We start from the raw sequence: 20,608 nt of genomic DNA on the forward strand, positions 1-20,608 counted from the left end.
AAACTCAAAGTTGTCAACCAAGTCCTTTGCATTTTCACCTTTGAGAATGTCTGCCAATTCTGAACCCTTGAGAATTCGGTTTGCATGAGTCTTATTAATTTTTCCCGCAGTAATAGTAGTTGAAGAGGCTTCGTTCACTCCGTCTACCCCAAGTGCAGTGATACCCGGAAATTTGGAGACATAGTCACGTGCAGCCATGGTATGTGCGGAGTCAGGAATAATAACATTTGTGACTTTGTTGTACGGCTGGAGCAACTCCAAACAACGCTCAGCCTCTGGCCCGTACGGAACCGCAGACCAGATGATAATATTATCGTTAGGAAGCTTGATCAAGGTCATACGGGCGCCTACTTTCAAAATGTTGAGCACAGAAAAAGGGCAGGAGTGGATGGCAATCTGAGGAGTAAGAAGGCGGGAGAAGCCGCCAAGAGGAGTGTTGTAAGGCATTGTAGAATTGAGACTTTGTTGTCTTAGGAAATGAGTGCTAGAGAAGGAAGTGTTCGTATTTCAAAGAAGAATGAGGAAAAGGGATGGGAGGAGCAAGAGGAGACTCGCTTTCTGCTGAGAAATTGTTCCCGCTCCATACCTTGCATACAGACAGCAGTACACGTGCTAATGACCGCCATGCGCGTATGAAAAATCTCTGGCCACTCGCCAGGATACTCTCAGAGGGAATTCTTCATGGCCTCAGCCCATACAGTTTTCGAGTAGATTTTTTAGTATTGATAATTTTTCATTTCTCGTTGGAACGAAGCATTTCGATATCGTTGTCTATGCAACGTCTAGATCGTGCGCAGGCTGAGCGAGATGCCATGCTCATATGCCGTTCAAAAATATCTTCCAATATGTGTGTCAAGTTTAAATTTACAAGCTATGCATCAAACAAGGAAGCGTAAATACAGTTACTTTGGTGGATTAGTATAACATCTGGAGCATCGTACGCTAATCAAACGAACCAAATAGGTGTCATCTATATATCTTCCAGCCTTTACCCCTACTCTGAAGTGTAAGCTTTTAAGGTTTATTAATGTTTGAGTTATTAAATTACTACACAGATATGGATTTCAAAATCTGGTTCAAAAAATTGAACAGAAACTGTTCTACACCTATTTAAGTTTGTGCAGTATTTTCTGATTTTCACCAAATCAGACCCGTCCCCATCTAATACGTACCCTTTTCGAACCACCTGCACCGCCGCCAGGTCTTGGAAAATCCTGTATACATATTTGTCTTTTACCCCGATCCAACTCTGTAAAGAAGTGGCCGTTCAACCGGGAATTCTTTTTTATATAAATGTATACTTTCCGTTCTAATATTGTTAGGTGGGTTAGTAATTTTGTACTACATTATTTAATTCTACATCCGAGGTATTCTTCAGCCCCCCTCCCCCACAGCCCCGATATCACCCCTGTCCTGCACACAGACTCCCCCGATAAGTAAAATAAACCTTCGAAACTGAACCAACAAAAAGTAAAGAAATAAATAGACACTAAAGAGACAAAAAAGGCACATATTAAACAATAATACATAGTCACGTTTATAAATTTTTTATGTATAAAGATTGGGTAGTGAATATAGATAGACAAACCCACGATCCCTTCCCTCCAAAAGACGTGCGCGTACCATGGTTAAAGCCAGCACAGTCGCGATTCGGCGTTTTATATAAGTGCAGTTTGCTCCCCATCACTAACACTAGGCAGTCCCCATTGCAACTGCGCCGATGTACTCATACAATCAAAACGGAGCGGGCAGCTACCAGCAGCCGTTACAATCACAGTCTACCGGGTTCTACCAGCTGCAATATCAGGGCCAGCAACAGCCCCAGTTCTATCAACAACAGGCCTTGCAGCCCGAATCCACCGGGTTTTACCAACCGCAACAGCAACAGTTCCAACAACCGCAATACCAGCAGCCATTGAACACCCAGGCGACGGGATTTGCACCAATGCCGCCGGCTCCGCAAGCGCCACAAGCGCCGCCAGCACAGCCGGTTAAGATCCCGTCGATCCGCCTCTCCTTCATTTCTGCCGCCGACCAGCTCAAATTCGAGAGCTTGTTCCGCTCTGTAGTTGTACCAGGTGAGCAGGCTGTTTCGGGGGATGCCGCACGCGACGTGCTCCTCAAGTCGGGCCTTCCGCCGTTGACCCTTGCGGAAATCTGGCAGTTATCCGACACCACCCGCCTGGGGCAATTACTCTTCCCTGAATTTGCACTCGCGTTGCACTTGTGCAACAAGGCGTTACAAGGCCAAGCCTTGCCGCGGGTTTTGGAAACCCACGTGCAAAACGAGGTGAGCAGCTTTGTGGATGCCATCAGTTTTGCCATTCCTGAGGATGAAGGGAAGGCCTTGGCAGGCACGCCGTTCAGCAAGCCCCAGGAGTCAAGCATCCACGCACTTGCAAGCGTGTTGCCTCAACAAACAGGGTATCAACAGCAACAAGCTGGGTACCAGCCGTTGCAAGCTCAGGTTACAGGCTACCAGCCACAACCAACGGGTTTCCAACCACAGCAAACCGGGTTCCAGCCACAGACCGGGTTTTTGCAGCAGCAACTGACCGGGGGCCAGCCATTGCAGCAGCAACGCACGGGTAACCAGCCATTGCAGCAGCAGCGCACTGGTGGATTGGTCCCCCTCCAAGCTCATGTCACTGGCGGGTTAGTGCCGCTCCAGACCGGGTTCCAGGCCCAGCAGACCGGATTCCAGTCCTTCCAAGCCCAGCCTACTGGGTTTTTACAGCAGCAACAGACTGGCGGTCAGCCGCAGCAAACCGGAAGGCCATTGCAACAGCAGCAAACTGGTGGCCAGCCGTTGCAGCAGCAACGCACTGGTAATGGCTTTGTCCCGCCTCCAGCCGCGCCACTTTTGAACCAGGCCACGGGAATGAACAACCAGATCAATCTCCAGGCCACGGGAATGAATAGCCAGACCAACCTCCAGGCTACTGGGATGAACCAGCTCTCCCAACAAGGCCTTGCAGTCCAGCCAACTGGTTTGGTACCACAGCCAACTGGGAAACCTGGTCAGTGGGGCTTTGTCAACATGCCAACCGGCGGCCTTCCGGGCTTGTCCGCCATGCAGAACCACTTTTTGCCCAACTCCGACCAGGCTTCCGGCCTGTTACAATCTCAGATGGGTGGGTCCGCCGCTTCCAACGTCACGTGGGCCATTACCAAGGACGAGAAGAGTATCTACGACGGCATTTTCAAGGCGTGGGACACTGGCAGCGGTTCCATCGACGGCGAAACCGCTATTGGAATCTTTGGCAAGGCAGGGCTTGCGCGCTCCGACTTGGAGCTGATCTGGAACTTGGCGGACCCTAGTAACAAGGGAAAGCTCAACCGTGACGAGTTTGCGGTGGCGATGCACTTGGTGTACCGTCGCTTGAACGGCTACGAATTGCCGTTGCGCTTACCAGCGGAGCTCGTTCCGCCAAGCGCCAAGATCCTCACGGACTCTTTCAACACGTTGAAGAACTCGATGCGTGATGACAAGATGCGCAACAAGCCAAAGAGCGACGGTAGACGGTTCAAGAACGATGATGACTCGATGAGCTCCTCCTCCAACAGGCACCGCAACCGCAGCGAGCAGGACAGCAGCCCGAGCGACAAATTATCGGTGGAGCAGCTCAAGAAGTTGGTCCATGAGAAGAAGATCTTGTTGGCCGCGATTGATGCCCGCGATGAGGACTCTAATTCCTCCCTGAACGCCCAGCGCGACCGCAACGAAATCGAAACCCTCAAGATCAGAATTCAGGGGGTCCAGGCCAAGCTTGACGGTAGCGTTTCCGGCGCCAACGACACTGTCAAACGCGACTTGGTCAAGCGTCTACATGCAATGACCGACCGCGTTCCGCAGTTGCTCCAGCAGATATCGCAGATCGACTCGCAGATGACCCAGGCAAAGATCGAGTTGTATCGCATCCAGCTCAGCAAGAGCCATCCAGGTGTGAGCATTGTTGGGACCGGGCCTAACGGGACGATTACCGATGCCGACAGACGCCGGGCCAAGTCCAAGGCGCTCTTGGCACAGAGAATGGCTGCATTGACCGGTAAGAAGCTGGCTGAGGACGCAGTGTCGGTAGAGGAGATCGAAGCCAAGTTGCAGCAAGAGGCCGAGAGCATTCAGCGTGAGAACGGTATTGAACAGGGTATTATCACGGATATTGAAAAGGGTATCCGGGACTTGAAGGAGGGTGTTGAGAGAGAGTTGCACACCTCCGATGTGAGCGCTGCTGGCGCAGAAAAGTGGGAGCGTGGAGTGGGTGTTCATGCTGAGGTGAATGAGTTTATTGCTAACCTTCCAAAACCTCGCTCTTCTCAGGCTCCAACCCAAGCTCCAACCCAAGCTCCAGTCCAAGCTCCAGTCCCAACTTCTGTTCCTTCTGCGCACTCACCTTCACCTGTCGCGTCGACGCCGGAACCAGCTTCTGAATCGTACTCCGCGTACAAGACACCGGAAGAAAGAGCCGCTTACATCAAGGCAAAGGCAAAGGAAAGAATGAACGAGAGATTGGCCAAATTTGGCATGAGAAGAAGCAAGACTGATGTGGGCGGAACCCCTGAGCCAGGGGCCAAGTCCGAGGTGAAGCCAGAGGCACCAGTCGCAGTTCAGAATTCAGTCCCTATCCAGACTCCGGTTGCGCCAGTTTCCAAGGATGTGAAATCTACTGTTGACTCTTCTATTCCGGCTTCGGTTACGGCACCAGCGCCGCCTGTCAGAGCACCTGTCGCTGCCCCTGCTGCCGCCCCTTCTCAGGTCTTTCAACCTGAAGATTCCTCTTCCGACGACGACGAAGAGTACCAGGAGTTGATAAGACAGAAAAAGGCGTTGGAGGCGAAAAAGTTGAAGAAGAAGGAAGACAAAGAAGCGCGTTTAGCAAAGTTGCGCCAAGAAATGGAAGCGTTGGAGAGCGATGATGAAGAGCCAGTCAAGACTGAAAACGTTCAATCAGAGACAAGAGGTGTTGAACCAACAACTCATGCCAGCAATCCTTTTGCCAAGGTTGCGGTGTCCGCTCCATCTACGGTTGGTGCGCCACCTACGGTTGGTGCGCCATCTGCGGTTGATGCTCCGATTGATAGGAACAATAACCCATTCTTCAAGCCGGAGGTAAAGGTCGACCAGTTTGACTCTAAGGCAGCGGCTGCTCAGCGTGCTTCCCAAAGGGGTCACACTGCCGCTTCCGACGATGATTGGGACGATTCTGAAAAGGATTCCAGCGACGAAGAGGGACCATTGAGAAATTCTGGCGCTGCTCGTCTCGCGAGTATGCTATTCAGCGGTATGGCCCCACCTCCAACAGCTAACTTGCAGGCTGATAGAGAGGTTGCAAAGGAGACTGCCAAGATGGAACAGTTGTCTGTTGCGCCAGTTACTCCTCGAGCAGAGATTCCAACTCCGGAGATGCCCTCAGCTCCAGAACCAGCCTTCCAGCCTTCCGCTACCGCTTCGCCGTACCTCTCCGCTAGCGAATACGGCGAAGCTCCTCAGATGTCTATTCCACCATTGCCTATGACGTCTGCTCCACCCTTTTTGCCAGAGAGCACCGCTCCTCCTCCACCCCCACTACCAACAAGCTCTGCTCCACCCCCACTTCCAACAAGCTTTGCTCCGCCCCCATTACCAACTAGCTCTGCTCCACCCCCACCCCCATTTCCGTCTGTCGCAGCCCCTCCGCCATTGCCAATGGCCCCACCTGCTCCTCCTGTAGACTCTCCACTGCTTTTCGGTTCAGCCCCTCCACCGCCTCAAATGGCCGCTCCGATGGTACCAGCTCCGACCGGTGGTGCTCCTAACCTTCTGGCATTATTGGGTCAGATTACCGGGGGTAAACTGTTGAGAAAGGTCGACGATAGTGAGAAACGTATCGTCGAAGGCGGTACTGTCGGTAGAGTGTTGTAGATTGTGTGCAAAATGTATATGTATGTTATCTGAGTAAAAAATAGTTGTATTTGTTCCGAGAAAGATCTCTGGTAAAGAATAGTTCCAAGTCTTCTGGATAGTATAGCAATAAGTATCGATGCGAGTGATTTCAAATGATTGGGATGTTCATACTCAACTGTTATTACCTCTACACATCTCGCTGCCAATGCCTTATTGAAACAAGGATTAAACTTTATTTTCTCTGAAGGGGGATTATATTGAAGACACTAACACTTACAACAGAGGGAATGCCTTTAATGACAGATATTCAGAGTTCTAATCGATGATTACTAATTCTCTAGCATCATGCCCTTGTAAACCTGAACAGGTCCAAACGGGCCCTAGAGTTTGGACTTGAAACCGGTCCCTGAGACCCGCTAAGTGACAAGGGCGACGACATGATCAGCCTAGGGGACGGAGCCGTGAGCTTCCTAGCGTTTGCTGAGGAAATCTTCTTCCGAATCACCGGCAGAATCCGTTCCACAACCTTACTCTCCATCGGCGACGACTCGGGGGTATTTACGGATGAGAAGGAAAACTTCAGCTTGAGCCCCTGGGCAATGGCCAGCAAGTTGTTAGTCAAACGGTCCTCCAGGCTGGCGGTGGAGGTATGCAGAAAAATCTCGTCTATATCGCTCTCACACTCGGAGATGTCATCCGTTTCGAAGCCCGGAATGTGGGAAATATGCTTAGCCGGAATCGGGGATGGGGCAGCAGAAACTTGTGGGAGTGGTTCCAGCAACGGTGACTCGTCTTCCGGATCTGTGAGGTCAAAGTCGCTGGAGTCCATGCCGTACTTGGCGGCAAGTCCCCCATTTTCTGGGGAGGACACGATTTCATCCTCATATCCCTCGGTATCAGGCACAACCATTGCCCGTTTCTTGAAAAAATTGCTGGCCAATCCGGTAGACTTGGTCTCAAAAGGTCTCTTACTCGACTGGACTGGTCTGCTCACGGCAGGGAAAGTCAGAGTTCGTGGAAGCGTTGAGCTCCGGGGTTTGCCAGGATTCAAGGATGAAGAGCCCAAACTTGTGGAAGTACCCAAGCTAGGTGGAGTGGGGCCCTTCAGAGTGTGTTTGGACAGACGGAAGAACAGATCAATGGAGTTGGCCAGTTTGGGCAGTGGCGTGGAAAGCGACCTGGCCGCTGGGGTCACTCTGCCGGTCCCCGCCACATCAGCACTAGCGCTTGGCCTGCCTGCCAAAACAACATCCCTGGGATGGAGCTCCTCCTTGGAAAAAGGGCAAACATCCCCTCTGGCAATCCTTTCGTGCAACAGAGCGTCCTCATACGCCGCCCCACAGCACTCGTGGAGCGGGTTTTCCTCCTGGTATTCATTCAATGTCGTGAGCGCCTTCTTCACGGGGCAGAATACGCGCTGGAATTGAAACGCCAAATCTGCCTGGAGTACCTCGTCCTCAAACTCACGTGGAACCGGCTTGCCATTCATCCGTAGCGCCACCAACACGCGCTCGAGCGTCGTGTGCTGCTTGATAAGTTGAAAGGCCGACTTAACCCCGACACCTTTGACCCCCAGGGTATAGTCGCACCCTGAGAGAATCGCAACAGCGCGCCACTGCGCGAGGCTGAACAGCGCTAACGGAAGCTCCGTGCACGCACTGAACCGGTCTCTGGAAACCTCAATACACTCTCCTCGGTCGTTCAACTTCGTGATAAGGGTTCGGCAGCCAAAAACAAGCAAATCAGAGTCCTCAGAAACGATTCCGCTTACCAATCCTTGTGCTTCAAGGTACACCATCTGGGAGTCCGCCTCGTACGGCGCCACCACGTACTGGAGTCCACGGTGCTTCAAGACCTGGATGACGGACTTGACCATTGCAGGCGTCACATCCGCACATTTCATGTAGCATTTATATGCCTCTTTGGTGTTACCTCTGCGCGCGTAATCCGCAGCCTTGACACGGTTTTCCTCGCGCCGCGCCGCGCGTTCGCGCTCCGTGCCGGCCTTCGTGGGAAGGTGGTCACCGTCAAACACCAAATACGGCGTAATCCCGTGGTCCTCGAGGAGGGTCACACGGCGCATGAAGTAGGTGACGTACTTTTCCGTCGGCATCCCCTGGGCGAGCTCAAACGAGCACGTCATGAGCGACTTGTGGAGCCACGAGTAGGAGTCGACCGCGAGCGTGCGGCCGCGGTAGCGCTGGAGAGTTGTCGGCTCCTGGACCGACTTGATCGCCGGAAGGAGTCCTGTTACACCCATGTGATATAAGGGACAGAAAATAATAAAAAAAGGGGGGGGGGGGGGGGAATGAGAACAGTGAGATGGGTGTTTTATAGCAAATTCTGTTTGTTTACAGGATCACAGACGCGAAAAAGGCGCGTAAGCAGGGGGGGTCACGTGCACGAGAAGGATGACTATGGATCTAGCTACCAATATAGTAGTGAGCAATGCCATGCTTCGGGGGTGAGAACCGTGAGATTCGAAAAGGGTTGAACTTTTCTGGTTATGGTAAGTGTCTAGATTAGGATACTGTGCCAAACTTGAGATCTGGGCTGGTGAAGGCTGATAAATGCGTGTGCCTGGAGGAAGTCCGCGATATCGAAGGAGCATACGTGCGAACTGGGTTTTCAGGTAGCTTGGACCGCCCAAATGGCCAGGATCAACACCATAAGCATATTATTTTAGCCCAATAATACGGTACAGCGGTTCAACTTTATACAATAATACACTTGTACTATTGACAAATATTCCTTATAGCTATCTAGAAGCTTTGGCAAATTAGCGGAAATGCTTGTCTGTCAAAATGGTTCGGCTATCAATCGATAGGTTCTTATTCTTGGCGTTTACTGATGTGTCAATTGATTATAAGTAACCACAGCCTAGGGTATAACAAGGTGATGACCAAGCTGGGGGCCCAACTATGGACAAGATAGAAAATCAGTGGACAGTGTACGTGATTTATCCATTTCGAAGTGATCACGAGTAAAGCCTGGATGTAACTCACGGCCACAGATCTAATTGACAACACTCAACTCCAAAGATTTGGATGAATTTAATGCTAACAATCAACTTTCAAGTCTCTGTTCTCTCTTATATGACGCCAGATCTCAGGGATACACCATTTAAATTCTTAAGCCAACGCCGGGTTATATGAACCAGCCACAAGATGAGGTATTTCCTAGTAAATTATCCAGTATTTATTAATATATGGCAGACTAATACTAACCGTATCATCCCAGATTGGCCATTGTTCCAAAAATATACAAAAAAAAATGGTTCAACGATATCCTTCGCTCTGAAGACACAACCTACCTATGTATTTTAGGACATACCCATTACTTCATCCCCTAAAACCCATCCTCACCTAGCTTCGCCTCAATATCCCCGCACATAGCCTCCAAGTCTCTTAGATTATCAAGCAATGGGGGGATCTCGTCAAACCGTCGCTGCTTCTTCGCCGTGTCAATCATCTCACCAATCAAAAACATCTGTTCACGATAAACCATGAGCTCCTCGCGGGCCTCGCGGATCTGTTTCTTTGTCAACTTTGGCGCCGGCAGATCTGGCTTAACCTCTGCCATTTCCAGCCAGTAACGCTTGAACTTTCCCCCGTTTTCTTGGAAAAACCACGTTGCATGCTGGAGAATCGAGTGCCGGATTTTGGTGTCATCGCTGCCCTCGGGAACGGCAACTTTTAACGATTTGGCGAGTTTTTCGTACGCTTGGAGCGATTCAACCAACTTGCCACGGCTCTTATTCGCGGCAATAATCGTCGAGTCAAGCGGCTCACCTTGCACCAGCACTAGCGATGCCTGAAATTTTTTGAGGAGAATGATAATCACCTTTTCGTACGTCGTGAGGTCGTGGTAGATTTGTAAATATTCCGGGAGTTCGCTCTTTTCCACCTCTCTGATGAAATTTCGCCGCTTAAGTAACCCATCCTTACATCCCAGACACACACGGATGACATACTGCGGGTCTCTCGCCTGGACACCGCCCAATCGCTCGCAGAGCTTACCCAATGGTACCTCCTTCGAGCAGGCCGTCATTTCGTCACCACAGACAAGCTTTCCACATAACCGGCAGTGATGTTTCCGCACATACACCCCAAACATTTTGAAACAGAGATGACAATGGGTCGCGGAAGCATCCGACGCCCAGGCCACAACTTCCCGCTCCGCTGCCCGTTTCTGCCCCAAGGAACTGCTGGCAAAAAATTTGAATACCCTCCCCTCATCTTTTAGGTCTATTTCGTTGAACCGCGCCACGAGCTTCACTAAACGGTTCTCCAACTGGTTTGTCTTGAGACCTTGCTGATCGACGATGCGCTGGCGCGAGGTCTGAAACTGTGTGAAGAGGTCGCGAGTTGCGCCGTCGGTATCCAAGTACCCGGGCTTAGAGTTAAAACACGACTCGCAGCAGCGGCACCAGGTCCCATCTACCGGCGAGTACTCTGCCAGAGAGTCAAGCTTCATGCGAAACGCCGTGTGCTCGTTACAGAAGAGCTCGCCGCACCGCCGACAATTCACCGAGCCGTTCCGCACGTTAAGCAGCTTGCGGCACCGTGGAAAGTGACAGAAGTCGTTGCCTGAGGGGTTTCGCCAGTGCTTTCGCGTGACCTTCGGACCTCGCGTATCGGGCTGTGGTGACGGTGATGTCGCAAGCAGCGACGGATATTCAGGACTCGTGAGGCTATCGAGCTTGACGAGCTTCGACGGGAGGCCGATGGGAAGCTTACTTGTTTGGCTTACCACCTTCTTTCGTAGCCATCCCGTGAGATCTTCGACGTTTTCGCCTGTGAGGGTACCTGGGACCTCCTCACTGGCATTCGCGTGTTCATCGTCCAAGTGGCGATTGAGCTGGTGCATACTGAGCACCTTGAGGCCACAAATCGGACACTCTAGCTCCGGCTCATGCTGGGGTTTGGGGGTGGGAGGTACCACAATGTCAGGGACATCCGTTCTGGGTCCCAAAACTCGCCTCTTCATGCTGTGTTGGTTGAGACTCGATGAATTGGAGATGAGGAGTAATCGGACTTTTAGCCTGAGTTTTTCGAGATTCGCTTGGCTGCGGCTGGGCTGCAGGCTAATTGCATTTCCCAGAATGCAACGGGTATGGATAGACCAAATAGCAAATATTGCTCTGGGTTCAGTTGAAGTAGTAACCGATTTCCTGGAGTCCTATACTTCCTTTTTGGATAGTCATGAAAAAAAATATCCCGTCCCACTGTTATAGACCCCCCACGAGATCTGACGTGTTGCCTATTAATATATGCAGGATATACATTTGAATTGTGGGGTGCTCACCTCCGTATATCACTCAGTATAATCTAGTCCTATTGACTGAAATTTGCATGGGTATTTATAAATGGATAGCTTTGGTTTATTTTTTAGCATCAGATTTTAATGTAAAAAGTACGACACATTTATTGGTCTATAGGAAAGCAGAGTCGTAGATACGTGCGATTCGAGGTTTGCGCCATAACCGCCACAGAGCTTGTGTTGCATTTGTGTATGCATGAGAACACGAGTAAACTAGCCAAGCAAAGGCTTATATATTAATTTGAGATCATTATATACGAAGGCCAGTGCGAAATCAGCCTTCACCATTATATCATTTCACTGGTGATAATGTCTGTCTCGCTGTCGCCATTGGCACCTCCCGAAGCAGCGCCTCCGGAAGGAGTCGAGGAGGATATTGAGATGATGAATCTATACTTGGACGGTAGATACTATTCCATTTTGGAATACACTTCACCGCGCTTGCTATATGGATCTCTTACCCCCACTGCCAGGATGGCGATTGCATTGACATTATTTCAGTTGGGTAGAGTCAACATTGGTTTCCGCGAGATGGCGCTCGCAGTAGAGCTGGCTCCATTTGGCTCCAGAGGAAAGATGCTTGGTCATATTGGTATGTGTTTGAAGAGGAAGGGGATGTTTCGGGAAGGTGCTGAGTGTTACCTTGAAGCGCTTTCGTTCTATAGGGCCTTTTCTCAAGGTATGGAACAGTCGAGTGAAACGCTGGAAGCGATCGAGAGCATCTTGTGTGAGGGTTACATCTCCTGTAAGGAGAGATCCGACTCTGGTGGAGTTTTACGCGAGCTTCTAGAAAGGTACAGATACCTATTTCTTCCTTTTTCTTCCATTCACTCTACTAATGAACCTTAGCGCTCTCCCCCCGGCCTACGTTCAGGCCCAGGAATACGTCCTTGCTGGGGGTGTCTTGGAACAAAACTCAGTTGCTAGTGTGCTTCTCCAAAAGTATGTGAAACCACGCTATTCATAACAATTATAAATATTAACCTGGTTCTTAGTAAAACCACCATCGATGATGTAGTGCTGGTGATTCTTCGATGGAAAGAATCTACAGGCCACGAAAGGCGCTCATACACCGTAAAAGACCCTACCCGTCACTTATTCAACTGCATCAAAGCTTTTGGCCTGAATGAAATATACACAGAACTCGTCCGGCGCACAGCCCTTGTTAAGGAATATATCGAATACGACGCATCGCACTTCCCCGAAATCGACTTAAATCTCGACAACAAGTATGCTCTCCGTACTCTCTGCAAGATTAGTCTGCGTTCGGCCTTGTCGCTGATCAACCTCTACTCGGTGATTGTTAAGCACAATACAATACTAGCCTTCCTTGAATTTTTGAACGGGGACTACAGCTTGGCTTTCCACAAATTGGAAAAACTCCTCGAGCTATTCGACTTGGTGGAAGAGACCTTTTCAAAGACCATTGATCTCCATAGCCATGAGTTTTTATCACCATCCGTAAAACGGTGTATCGCAATTTATATGGGACAGGCGGCGCTCAACTTTTGCCCCACCAGCGATGCTATCGAGGAGGTCCTATCCGCAGTCATTGATTCAGGCATGAATATTAACATAAAGGCTGAATATATCTCGGGCAGACTCGACCAGTTCTTTCTCGTGTGTGGTGGCTTGTTCGAAAGACTCTCGGTTATGCGGGCTCTGAATATGAACGTGGAGCTTAGAGACCCCTCGGGAAACGTCATACGTCTTTCAAAGTCTGAACTCGAAGAGGCCATTAGGAAGTACATCTTTGCCGCGGTGATGCGGCCACTGGATGATGTTGTCGAGTTGTACGACCGAATTCTCTGGGGTTTGTTGTTGTACGGTGGGATTCATGTGAAGGTTTTGTGGTTTTTCAAGTTCATTAGAGACTACTTTCTAGTGGCAAACGAATGTGCGGTGATTCATCACCATACTTCCGAAGTATGCAGCTTCTTACCAGCGAATCCCCTAACCTCCGGTAACGGAGGTGAGATTGTGGATAAGATCTATAGCTTAAAAGATACGTTTCCCCATTCAGATCGATTGGGTATGTGGAACGAATCTCACAATTCTTGCTTCTTGGTACCCCAGGTCTTTTGGGATACGGTGGAGAACCAGCTAATCCTCCTTGATGAATTTTTCGACGAACGGTACCCATACGGGGCCGAGAAGGGGTTTATTTTCTCCACCACGCAAAGGGCGAAGCGGAAGTTGAAAGGACACTTGAAGTTGCACGAAAGTATTGTGAAGTTTCAGCTTGACAAGAGCCTCCAGTTTATTGAGTTGTGGATCGATAACTATGCCGAGTATCAGACGCTGATTCCCGAGCCGATCTCAAAGTTTTGGAAACGGTATGTCGCGTAAAAAAACATCAAAAAGGTATACGGTCAGTGCCAGTGCAAAGAGGAATAATCATAAATTAACTGTAGTCATTATTCACTATGGAGGCCCAACAGGACTAAGCTTACAACTTTTGAAACGTAAAGGACTAAATTTAATACTATACGCAGGGATAAGGTAAAGACTGCTAACCAGGGGGAGCCTCACGATCATTCCTTCACTAAGCTTTGCAAGATGTTTCAAATCGGTTGAAATGCGTGTCCTGTGCTCCTGTAGTGAAAGCTCTTATGGAAATATACCATCCACTTTCCAATATGCTACTCTAGATGTCACCCGTCTTGGGGTTATCAGCTTTCACGGAGGGGACGCCTCCTCCTGTGGACAACTTGTTGGTACGATATTTCTCGTAGAGGTACGAGTGAGTCACATCTTTAAATTCTTGCATATGCGATCCAAACAAGACTGTTTTAAGGGCCACGAAGTCACTCTGACTTGGATCCTCGACTATAATGCGTTAGGACTTTTTCTCTATTTCATGGCTGGTACTCACCTTTTACAGTTCCCCAGGGATACTCCCGTACGTGGTACTCTTTTCCATCAATCACCCTTTTTGTTTTACTTGAAACAATTGCAAATGGGAGTAAGCTCTGGAGCTCTCTGGCCTCTTCGAACGAATCTGCATCGTCAATATCGCTTGCAAAGTCGTAGATTGGAATTCCATGGGTAGCAATGTCTTGCATGGCATGAACCTTGTTGAGTTTCAACTCCTCATCTGTAAGCAAATCGGCCTTGCTAAGAAGGGGAATGACGTTAGCGCTTTTTGAAAGCACCTTCATGGTGAGAATATCAATTTCCCGGAGGCCCTTACCTGTTGGTCTGATGAAGTAAAGAACCACGTGCACTCGGTTGTCAAGAGATCGCGGATTGCGCCGGATGCGACATTCCTCGCTGAGAATGTCATCAAACTGGCGTTCAAGGTACTCCAAAATTTTTGTTGGACTTTATAGGGGTATTAGTATGTGGCTTTACGGAACTCTAAGAGTGCATGCTTACCATTCGGTATTGTCTAAATTATCTCCCAACCCAGGAGTGCGCACGATCTGAAGCGAGATTGGAGTTGACCCTTTCTCCACTACATCCACAATCTGGGTATAGATTTCCAACCCCGGACTCTCCCAGCTACCATGTGTACCTTCTGAGAGGGGGGGTTCAATTACCTGGTCACAAAGGGTATTGATAAACGTGGATTTCCCTGTGCCACGCTCTCCGCAAACCATAAAGCACAACTTCAAGCCCCGCTTGACCATCTTTCGGTGGCGCATCTCCTCAGGAGAGGCCTAAATAGGTTAGCAAGCTTTTCGAAATATTGCTTGATTATCAACATCAACTTACTGGAATACTGACTGGTGCCATATCTGGATGAAGGTACTGCGTATTTCTTGTTACTACTTAGGTTATCGCGGCAAAGGTTTAGTCTTACCATTATGTACGCTATTTTAATCATATGGCAAGTGGATATAGACTCTTGCAAAGCCCTGTTTGTGGCAAGAGCAACAACTCCCGGTTTGTGATAAGCTGCAGACAGCGTGTCAGCCTTGCATACGCAGGTACCCGGTGCAATCTCCAAAAGATCCCCACAACGACGTCCCACGTTAGTCAAGAGATTCCTATATAATGGCGCCTACAGCTTTTACATCTTTAATCGTTTAAAAACTTGATAGCCCATAAATCTTTTCTAGCTTTAACTTTACGTTGAGAACCAAAAACTTTGGCAATATTCTCCACCTGTTATCAAGTATCGGCGATAGCATGCACGATTTAATCAATGTTGCAATATTGTGGAAGTATTTATCCTGGCGGATAATTACATAAAAGATAATTTCGACTTAAGTTACTCTAATTGACTTTGATGTAAATCCCCCCAAAACTCAATCCTACCCTCGTCCAACACGGATCAATTAAAATCACTTGGCCATCTGATCTATATACAACCTGTTAAGATCGCCCCTAGTAGTCTCAAACTTAATTTTAAATCTCAAATTACTGATTGAGTATTATTAGGTTGAACATCAATCGAAAAGCCTGAACCAATCTTAGCTTTAACCTCATTTTCTCCACATTCGTCAACGCATCACGTTTAGTCTATTGTGCAGGACCTTTTTATTCCAAATGCACACAAATAGTGCCGACTGTGCGACAACACCTGGGAGTACCACAGCTTTATCAAAAAAATCATCCAAACGACGTCTGGGCCAATGAATGATCTTGATGATACTCAGGTTATCCCCATCCCCCACGATATGGTGCTGTCACGAGAGCAAGCTGAGATCAGCTTCCCCAGCAGCGGGACAGCTAAAACCATTAAGGAGAAGTTAGAGCCCACCCAGCTCATAGAGCACCTCAAACCTCCATATTTAGCCGATGAATCGACCCAGCATGTTACAGACACCCAATCGGAATTTTTTGTCAACCAGCCGCCTCAAAGTTCCGGCACCTCCGAGGAGCCATCTGGCTCGCCCCACGAAACCACAGATATCGATCTCATGAGCCCCAGGGTCGCCCCTGAAACCCATCAGGATAACACACCATCCTTGAGCGTTGCATTCAAGCAAGCTGATGACACGTTGGAATTCAATGAAACGCCGTTCTTGAACAAAATCACCGATCCGTTCGCAGACACGCCCCAGGCGGAAGACAAGCTGCTTGAGACGCCATTCTTTCGCAAGCACAGTGACATTTTCCTGGAAACCCCTACTAACAACAAAAACACCCGCAAGTCAAACGTCCGTAACATCTTTGCTGACTTGCGGAAACAGGCGTTCAATGAAGAGGGATTCGACTACGAGTCCCAGGAGCCAGACGTTATCTTTGCGGGTGCAGCTACCCAGAAGATTTCTGACACGGCTACCCAGCGGCTAGCTACGGACGACGAGACCCAGAAAATTGTGTACTCCCAGGACTCTGAGCCCTTGTTTCCCATCTTGACGCCTCCAGACGCGCCTACCGTGGAGATAAAACAGACCCAGGATGGTTTGAGTCCGTTTGTGAAGGTTGTTCCAGGGCCTAAGATTGATGAGATCGTATCTGACGATGAAGACCCCCATATGTCGAACGAAAACAGCAACGAGCTCGATGATTCAGTCAAGGGCCTCGAACTTCAGGATACCCTCCCTATCTATGCTGCTCTTGCCAGACATACCGAGCTACAAGATACCGTTCCAATGGATGTTTTTCCTATAGTGCGTGACGAGTTACAGACTGCTGCTCCTGTTCTAGTAAAAGAGACGGAGCAAGGCTCCCTTCCTATCGAGACAGGATCACCGAGGCATGGCGACCCCCAAAAGGACCTTCAAGATATTGACATGCCTGACGCAGAACAAGACACGGCTCCCATCAAGAGTTCCTGGACTAAAGGTTCTGACTTGCACAATCCCGCCGTGGAAGATCCGAATTTCTCGGTATATATCAACCCTACAGGCGATAGCGGCAACACCACCAAATCCCCCCTCAGAAGTAAACCTCTTGTATCAGATTTCTTACCGGCCAGGTCCCCTCCTTCAATCAGGGCCATCCCGCGAATGTATCCTCCTAAGGGGCCAATCGCCCATGCGGCTACCCAGTCATCCCCTGGCTTCATTGCGGAGTCCTCGCCTTCCATCAGAGACAAGTCCGACATGCTAACCCTCAGAGCGTTTACAGAGAAGTTTCCCAAGTTGGCCTTTCAGAATGTCAACCAGCCTCCGCCTGTGCAGCTCCCATCATCTCCCGACCAGTACAACAGCTTGCGCGAGCTTTCAGAAGAGATGTTTATAACCGTTGATCCCAATCCAGTTAATGTCGACGCAGACTTTACCCAAGAAATCGATGAAGAAGAACCTCATAAGCAATTTCTGCTTCTCGATAAGATAACCGGGAAAACGTCTCCTATCAAGGAAAAATCTGCTGCCAGTCCACCAAATTCTGAGACTGGCGAGGACGAGGATTCAGCGATTGGGACACGATCCAGACGTCGGAAACTTGTCCGAGATCTCAGTCAAGAGCTAAGCGATAAGATTCCCCCCGAATCCTGCCTTGGATCCACATGGAAGACGGTTGGGAGAGGCAGGTACAATCCGCCTGAAAGTAGTTCTCCGACGCGAAAAAAGACTAAAGGTGACGTGCTACCTCCAGATAAAGCACTTCGCAAGGATGAGACAACGTCCCACGAAAACTACTGTGTAACCCTATCGTTAAAAGATAAGAGCGATGCAAATCATGATACCGACTATCCTACCACGACGGTCACCAAGGAGGCGAAGCGCAAGCTATCGGGCAAGGATTGCAAGTTCAAACGAAGCGTATGGGCAAGATACGGCACTGATATCTATCCCGGGATCATCAACTATGAAAATCTGACCTCCACTCACGTCAATGTCAAGTTCGGAGATGGCGATAGCAACGTCTCCCGAGACGACATTTTCCTCTTAGACATCAAGGTGGGTGACAAAGTAAAGCTTCTCGGGGATGAGGCCAGCACCTGGGCCGTTACTGGTTTGACATGTAACAATCACTACCCCAGCACCATTCGATGCATGCGCGGATTTGATTTTGTGGTGTTAAAAAAGGTCAAAGGTGGCCGGGCTGCCAAAACCGCGGAAGAAGAGGAGGTCGACCTCAGAGATATCTATATTACCCTGAACCAATGGAAAGCCAGAAGGAAGCTACCCCATACGTTTAACATCCTTCCTGTCAAACCGGAGGAAACGGCGTCTCCCTTTGCCAGTCCGAAGCGAAATCATTCGTTGGGGGGTGAATCTCCTGTGCTCCAGAGCCTTCGGAGCAAGCACATCTTTAGCGGTTGTGTTTTTTGCATCACCTCTACGAAGAAGTCAGACACGTCTAGAGTGGAGAGCAGCATTCAGCGCTACGGTGGCACAATCCTCTCCAGTTTCGAAGAGGGCTTGATTCTTGACCGTACAGCCCTGGAGTTATGCCTCACGTCAAAATTCTTGAACCTGTATCACTTCGGTGCAGTTATTTCAGACGGCCACTGCCGAACGCCCAAATATATCCAGGCATTGGCCTTGGGCTGGCCGGTGCTCTCTGCGGAGTTTGTTTCCGACTGCATCAGGGATTACGCCATCGTTTCAGACTGGCCGTCGTACATGTGGGCAGCGGGGTTCTCTAAAGTGCTACAGGGGGTGCTGAGCCATGATACGTCTAATTTCCGGGAAATCCAGAAGGCGCAACTTGACCTCTCACACCAGTTGCGCAACCGCTCGCATGTGTTGCAAAACTTTCGGGTGCTTGCCGTAAGCGACACCACGATTTCACCCACCATCTGCGAGTTTGTGGTGCATGCGTTGGGAGCCAGGTCACTAGGCAATTTCAGCAACTACTACGATGCTGCAAAAGCTTGCAAGGCGCTAAATCTCACTGATAGTTGCAAGTTTTTGGTCTATGAGTGTGATAAAAAGACCAGAGATATTGCGCGGGAGTTTGAAGACGCGATGTTTTCCCGTGAAATCAAACGGCCGAAAACTGAAACTTCCGTGCTGTTTCGTGGCTTCTCTAAGAAATCTAAACTACCAGTTAGACCTTCCACTGTTGACGCAGAGGTGGAGGGGGCTGGTGCAAACTATATCACAGACTACGACAAGTACCAGTTCCAGGGGGTCAACTGGGAATGGATGGTGCAGTGCGTAATCAGCGGTCATGCCTGGCCTGGCAACAAAGCTGAAGCAATCGATGAGGTTTAGTGTTAACGTTTTGGCCGTTCCGTAACTCTAACTCTTAGTCAACCGAAGACTGCAAAAAGAGTGCTTCGATATATATTTAAATAAAAAAAAATAAGCCCACTAAATTTTGTAGCTGCTAGGCTGGTAGCACGGCACCTCGAAGCTGTCTCAGGGATAGGATCGGCACGCCATCTCGTTCCAGGAATTTAGACCTCCAGGAGTTTCGGTCAATATTCCTTGTCTTTAAGCGACGCCTCAAACTCAACGATTTGAAATTTTTGCCGATGCTAAACTAATTATAGAATTCGGTGCGCCCCCCGTTCCCCCGGTTGGTAGGCTAAGCCTATGCATCCCTGTAAACCCCTGCGCCGCCTGGTTAAACTGCACCCAGGTTAACCGAGACTAAACAGCTCTACGGGCGGACAATTACTTAATACCCTATCTAGATTGCTATCCTTAAGACAGTGGCTTGGAGGACTAAAAAGGCTTAGAGCTACAACGTCCTGTTGCTGTGTCTCCATTAGGCGCTCACAGGGCGCAACATTAATTATAAACATAGGCTCACACTTCCCTGGAAGTTAGTTTTGTTCGGTACGGGGTAGTTACCGAGGTTTAGTACAAGGGTATAGCCTTACCACACATATTGAGGCGGAGCATGTGTAGGAGCTTCCATAGATATAGGCATGGCCAGGGATAGGCTACTATACTAACTCTGTCAGGGTAATATATTCTCAGAAATCAAAATTCCAATAGTCGCATATCGGAACGGTTTAAAAGGAACGTTGGGCTTGGGGGTAATTTACTTTTTCAGAGTCCCTGTGCTTAGGCACGGACTTTACGGTTCTTGGGCACCTCAGTCATGAGTTCGAGAGAGCTTCCTTATACCGACGTAAGGACAAAGCACGATATTTGAGCTAATCCACGATGTAGTATTGTGTTGTATCTATGTTAAAGTTGAAAATATCATATTGTATTTATGTTAAAGCTGGAAATATCGGTGTTAGAGCTTCCCCGAGCGAGAGTAGAGCAATGCGGGCATACAAAAATACAGAGGCGTATTGCTTCTGCGAGCCATAACATCCAAGCTGAGATCATCTATCAGAAAAGCTACGGTACGATTGTGGTACTCCTTTCAGCAGTTGTTTTGAGAAACAAAACCCTTGGTCCTTTGCAAACATAGGAGCCGTCCGAGATTGGGAGATTACCTCGTCTGAAAGTCCTGGGCGACAGCTTTCGCATTGCCATAAGGATCAAGCGGCTCGAACAGTTGAAGGGTAATACACATTAGCCAGCTCCTCATTTCATAACAGCCTCGAATCATGCTAAAGCACCATCAATTACTAATTGTAGAATGATACCG

General features: G+C 49.1%; 8 protein-coding genes across 8 annotated transcripts in view; 4 read left to right on the top strand and 4 right to left on the bottom strand.

Annotated features, from left to right (window-relative positions):
* The window catches only part of BABINDRAFT_175580 (uncharacterized protein), a 2,477-nt gene extending 1,919 nt beyond the window's left edge, over positions 1 to 558 (bottom strand). Inside the window, exon 1 of the mRNA XM_019130991.1 lies at positions 39 to 558. Coding sequence (XP_018985474.1) covers positions 39 to 447 — 409 coding nt within the window. The 5' untranslated portion in view covers positions 448 to 558. The remainder of the gene's footprint in view (positions 1 to 38) is intronic.
* A 1,162-nt stretch (positions 559 to 1,720) lies between these two features.
* On the top strand, positions 1,721 to 5,902 carry PAN1 (Pan1p; the record flags this gene model as incomplete). The annotated part of the gene is made up of 1 exon (XM_019130794.1): positions 1,721 to 5,902. One exon carries the CDS (start codon positions 1,721 to 1,723, stop codon positions 5,900 to 5,902), a length of 4,182 nt encoding a protein of 1,393 aa, XP_018985475.1.
* Positions 5,903 to 6,130: 228 nt separating this feature from the next.
* Positions 6,131 to 8,184, bottom strand: EXO1 (Rad2 family nuclease). Its single transcript, XM_019128663.1, has one exon. The coding sequence runs from the start codon at positions 8,142 to 8,144 to the stop codon at positions 6,228 to 6,230; it is 1,917 nt and encodes a 638-aa protein (XP_018985476.1). The 5' UTR covers positions 8,145 to 8,184; the 3' UTR covers positions 6,131 to 6,227.
* An 849-nt stretch (positions 8,185 to 9,033) lies between these two features.
* On the bottom strand, positions 9,034 to 11,043 carry PEP7 (Pep7p). The gene has a single exon (XM_019128664.1). It carries the CDS (start codon positions 10,871 to 10,873, stop codon positions 9,233 to 9,235), a length of 1,641 nt encoding a protein of 546 aa, XP_018985477.1. The 5' UTR covers positions 10,874 to 11,043; the 3' UTR covers positions 9,034 to 9,232.
* Positions 11,044 to 11,515: 472 nt separating this feature from the next.
* BABINDRAFT_166520 (uncharacterized protein) lies at positions 11,516 to 13,555 on the top strand (the record flags this gene model as incomplete). The annotated part of the gene is made up of 3 exons (XM_019130434.1): positions 11,516 to 12,000; positions 12,056 to 12,148; positions 12,202 to 13,555. 3 exons carry the CDS (start codon positions 11,516 to 11,518, stop codon positions 13,553 to 13,555), a joined length of 1,932 nt encoding a protein of 643 aa, XP_018985478.1.
* A 298-nt stretch (positions 13,556 to 13,853) lies between these two features.
* BABINDRAFT_166521 (septin family protein) lies at positions 13,854 to 14,944 on the bottom strand (the record flags this gene model as incomplete). Its single annotated transcript, XM_019130435.1, has 4 exons — positions 13,854 to 14,035; positions 14,082 to 14,530; positions 14,585 to 14,868; positions 14,924 to 14,944. 4 exons carry the CDS (start codon positions 14,942 to 14,944, stop codon positions 13,854 to 13,856), a joined length of 936 nt encoding a protein of 311 aa, XP_018985479.1.
* Positions 14,945 to 14,967: 23 nt separating this feature from the next.
* On the top strand, positions 14,968 to 15,245 carry BABINDRAFT_161133 (uncharacterized protein). The gene has a single exon (XM_019128665.1). The coding sequence runs from the start codon at positions 15,036 to 15,038 to the stop codon at positions 15,204 to 15,206; it is 171 nt and encodes a 56-aa protein (XP_018985480.1). The 5' UTR covers positions 14,968 to 15,035; the 3' UTR covers positions 15,207 to 15,245.
* A 541-nt stretch (positions 15,246 to 15,786) lies between these two features.
* RAD9 (chromatin-binding protein) lies at positions 15,787 to 19,269 on the top strand (the record flags this gene model as incomplete). The annotated part of the gene is made up of 1 exon (XM_019132652.1): positions 15,787 to 19,269. The coding sequence occupies one exon, from the start codon at positions 15,787 to 15,789 to the stop codon at positions 19,267 to 19,269; it is 3,483 nt and encodes a 1,160-aa protein (XP_018985481.1).
* Between the last annotated feature and the right edge of the window lie 1,339 nt (positions 19,270 to 20,608).

The sequence above is a fragment of the Babjeviella inositovora genome (assembly GCF_001661335.1).
Source record: "Babjeviella inositovora NRRL Y-12698 unplaced genomic scaffold BABINscaffold_5, whole genome shotgun sequence".
NCBI lineage: Eukaryota > Fungi > Ascomycota > Pichiomycetes > Serinales > Babjeviella > Babjeviella inositovora.

What these genes read in the sequence shown, in the direction of transcription:
- EXO1 (XM_019128663.1), bottom strand. Translation starts at nt 8,144, where the DNA reads ATGGGTGTAACAGGACTCCTTCCGGCGATCAAGTCGGTCCAGGAGCCG.
- PEP7 (XM_019128664.1), bottom strand. Translation starts at nt 10,873, where the DNA reads ATGAAGAGGCGAGTTTTGGGACCCAGAACGGATGTCCCTGACATTGTG.
- BABINDRAFT_161133 (XM_019128665.1), top strand. Translation starts at nt 15,036, where the DNA reads ATGGCAAGTGGATATAGACTCTTGCAAAGCCCTGTTTGTGGCAAGAGC.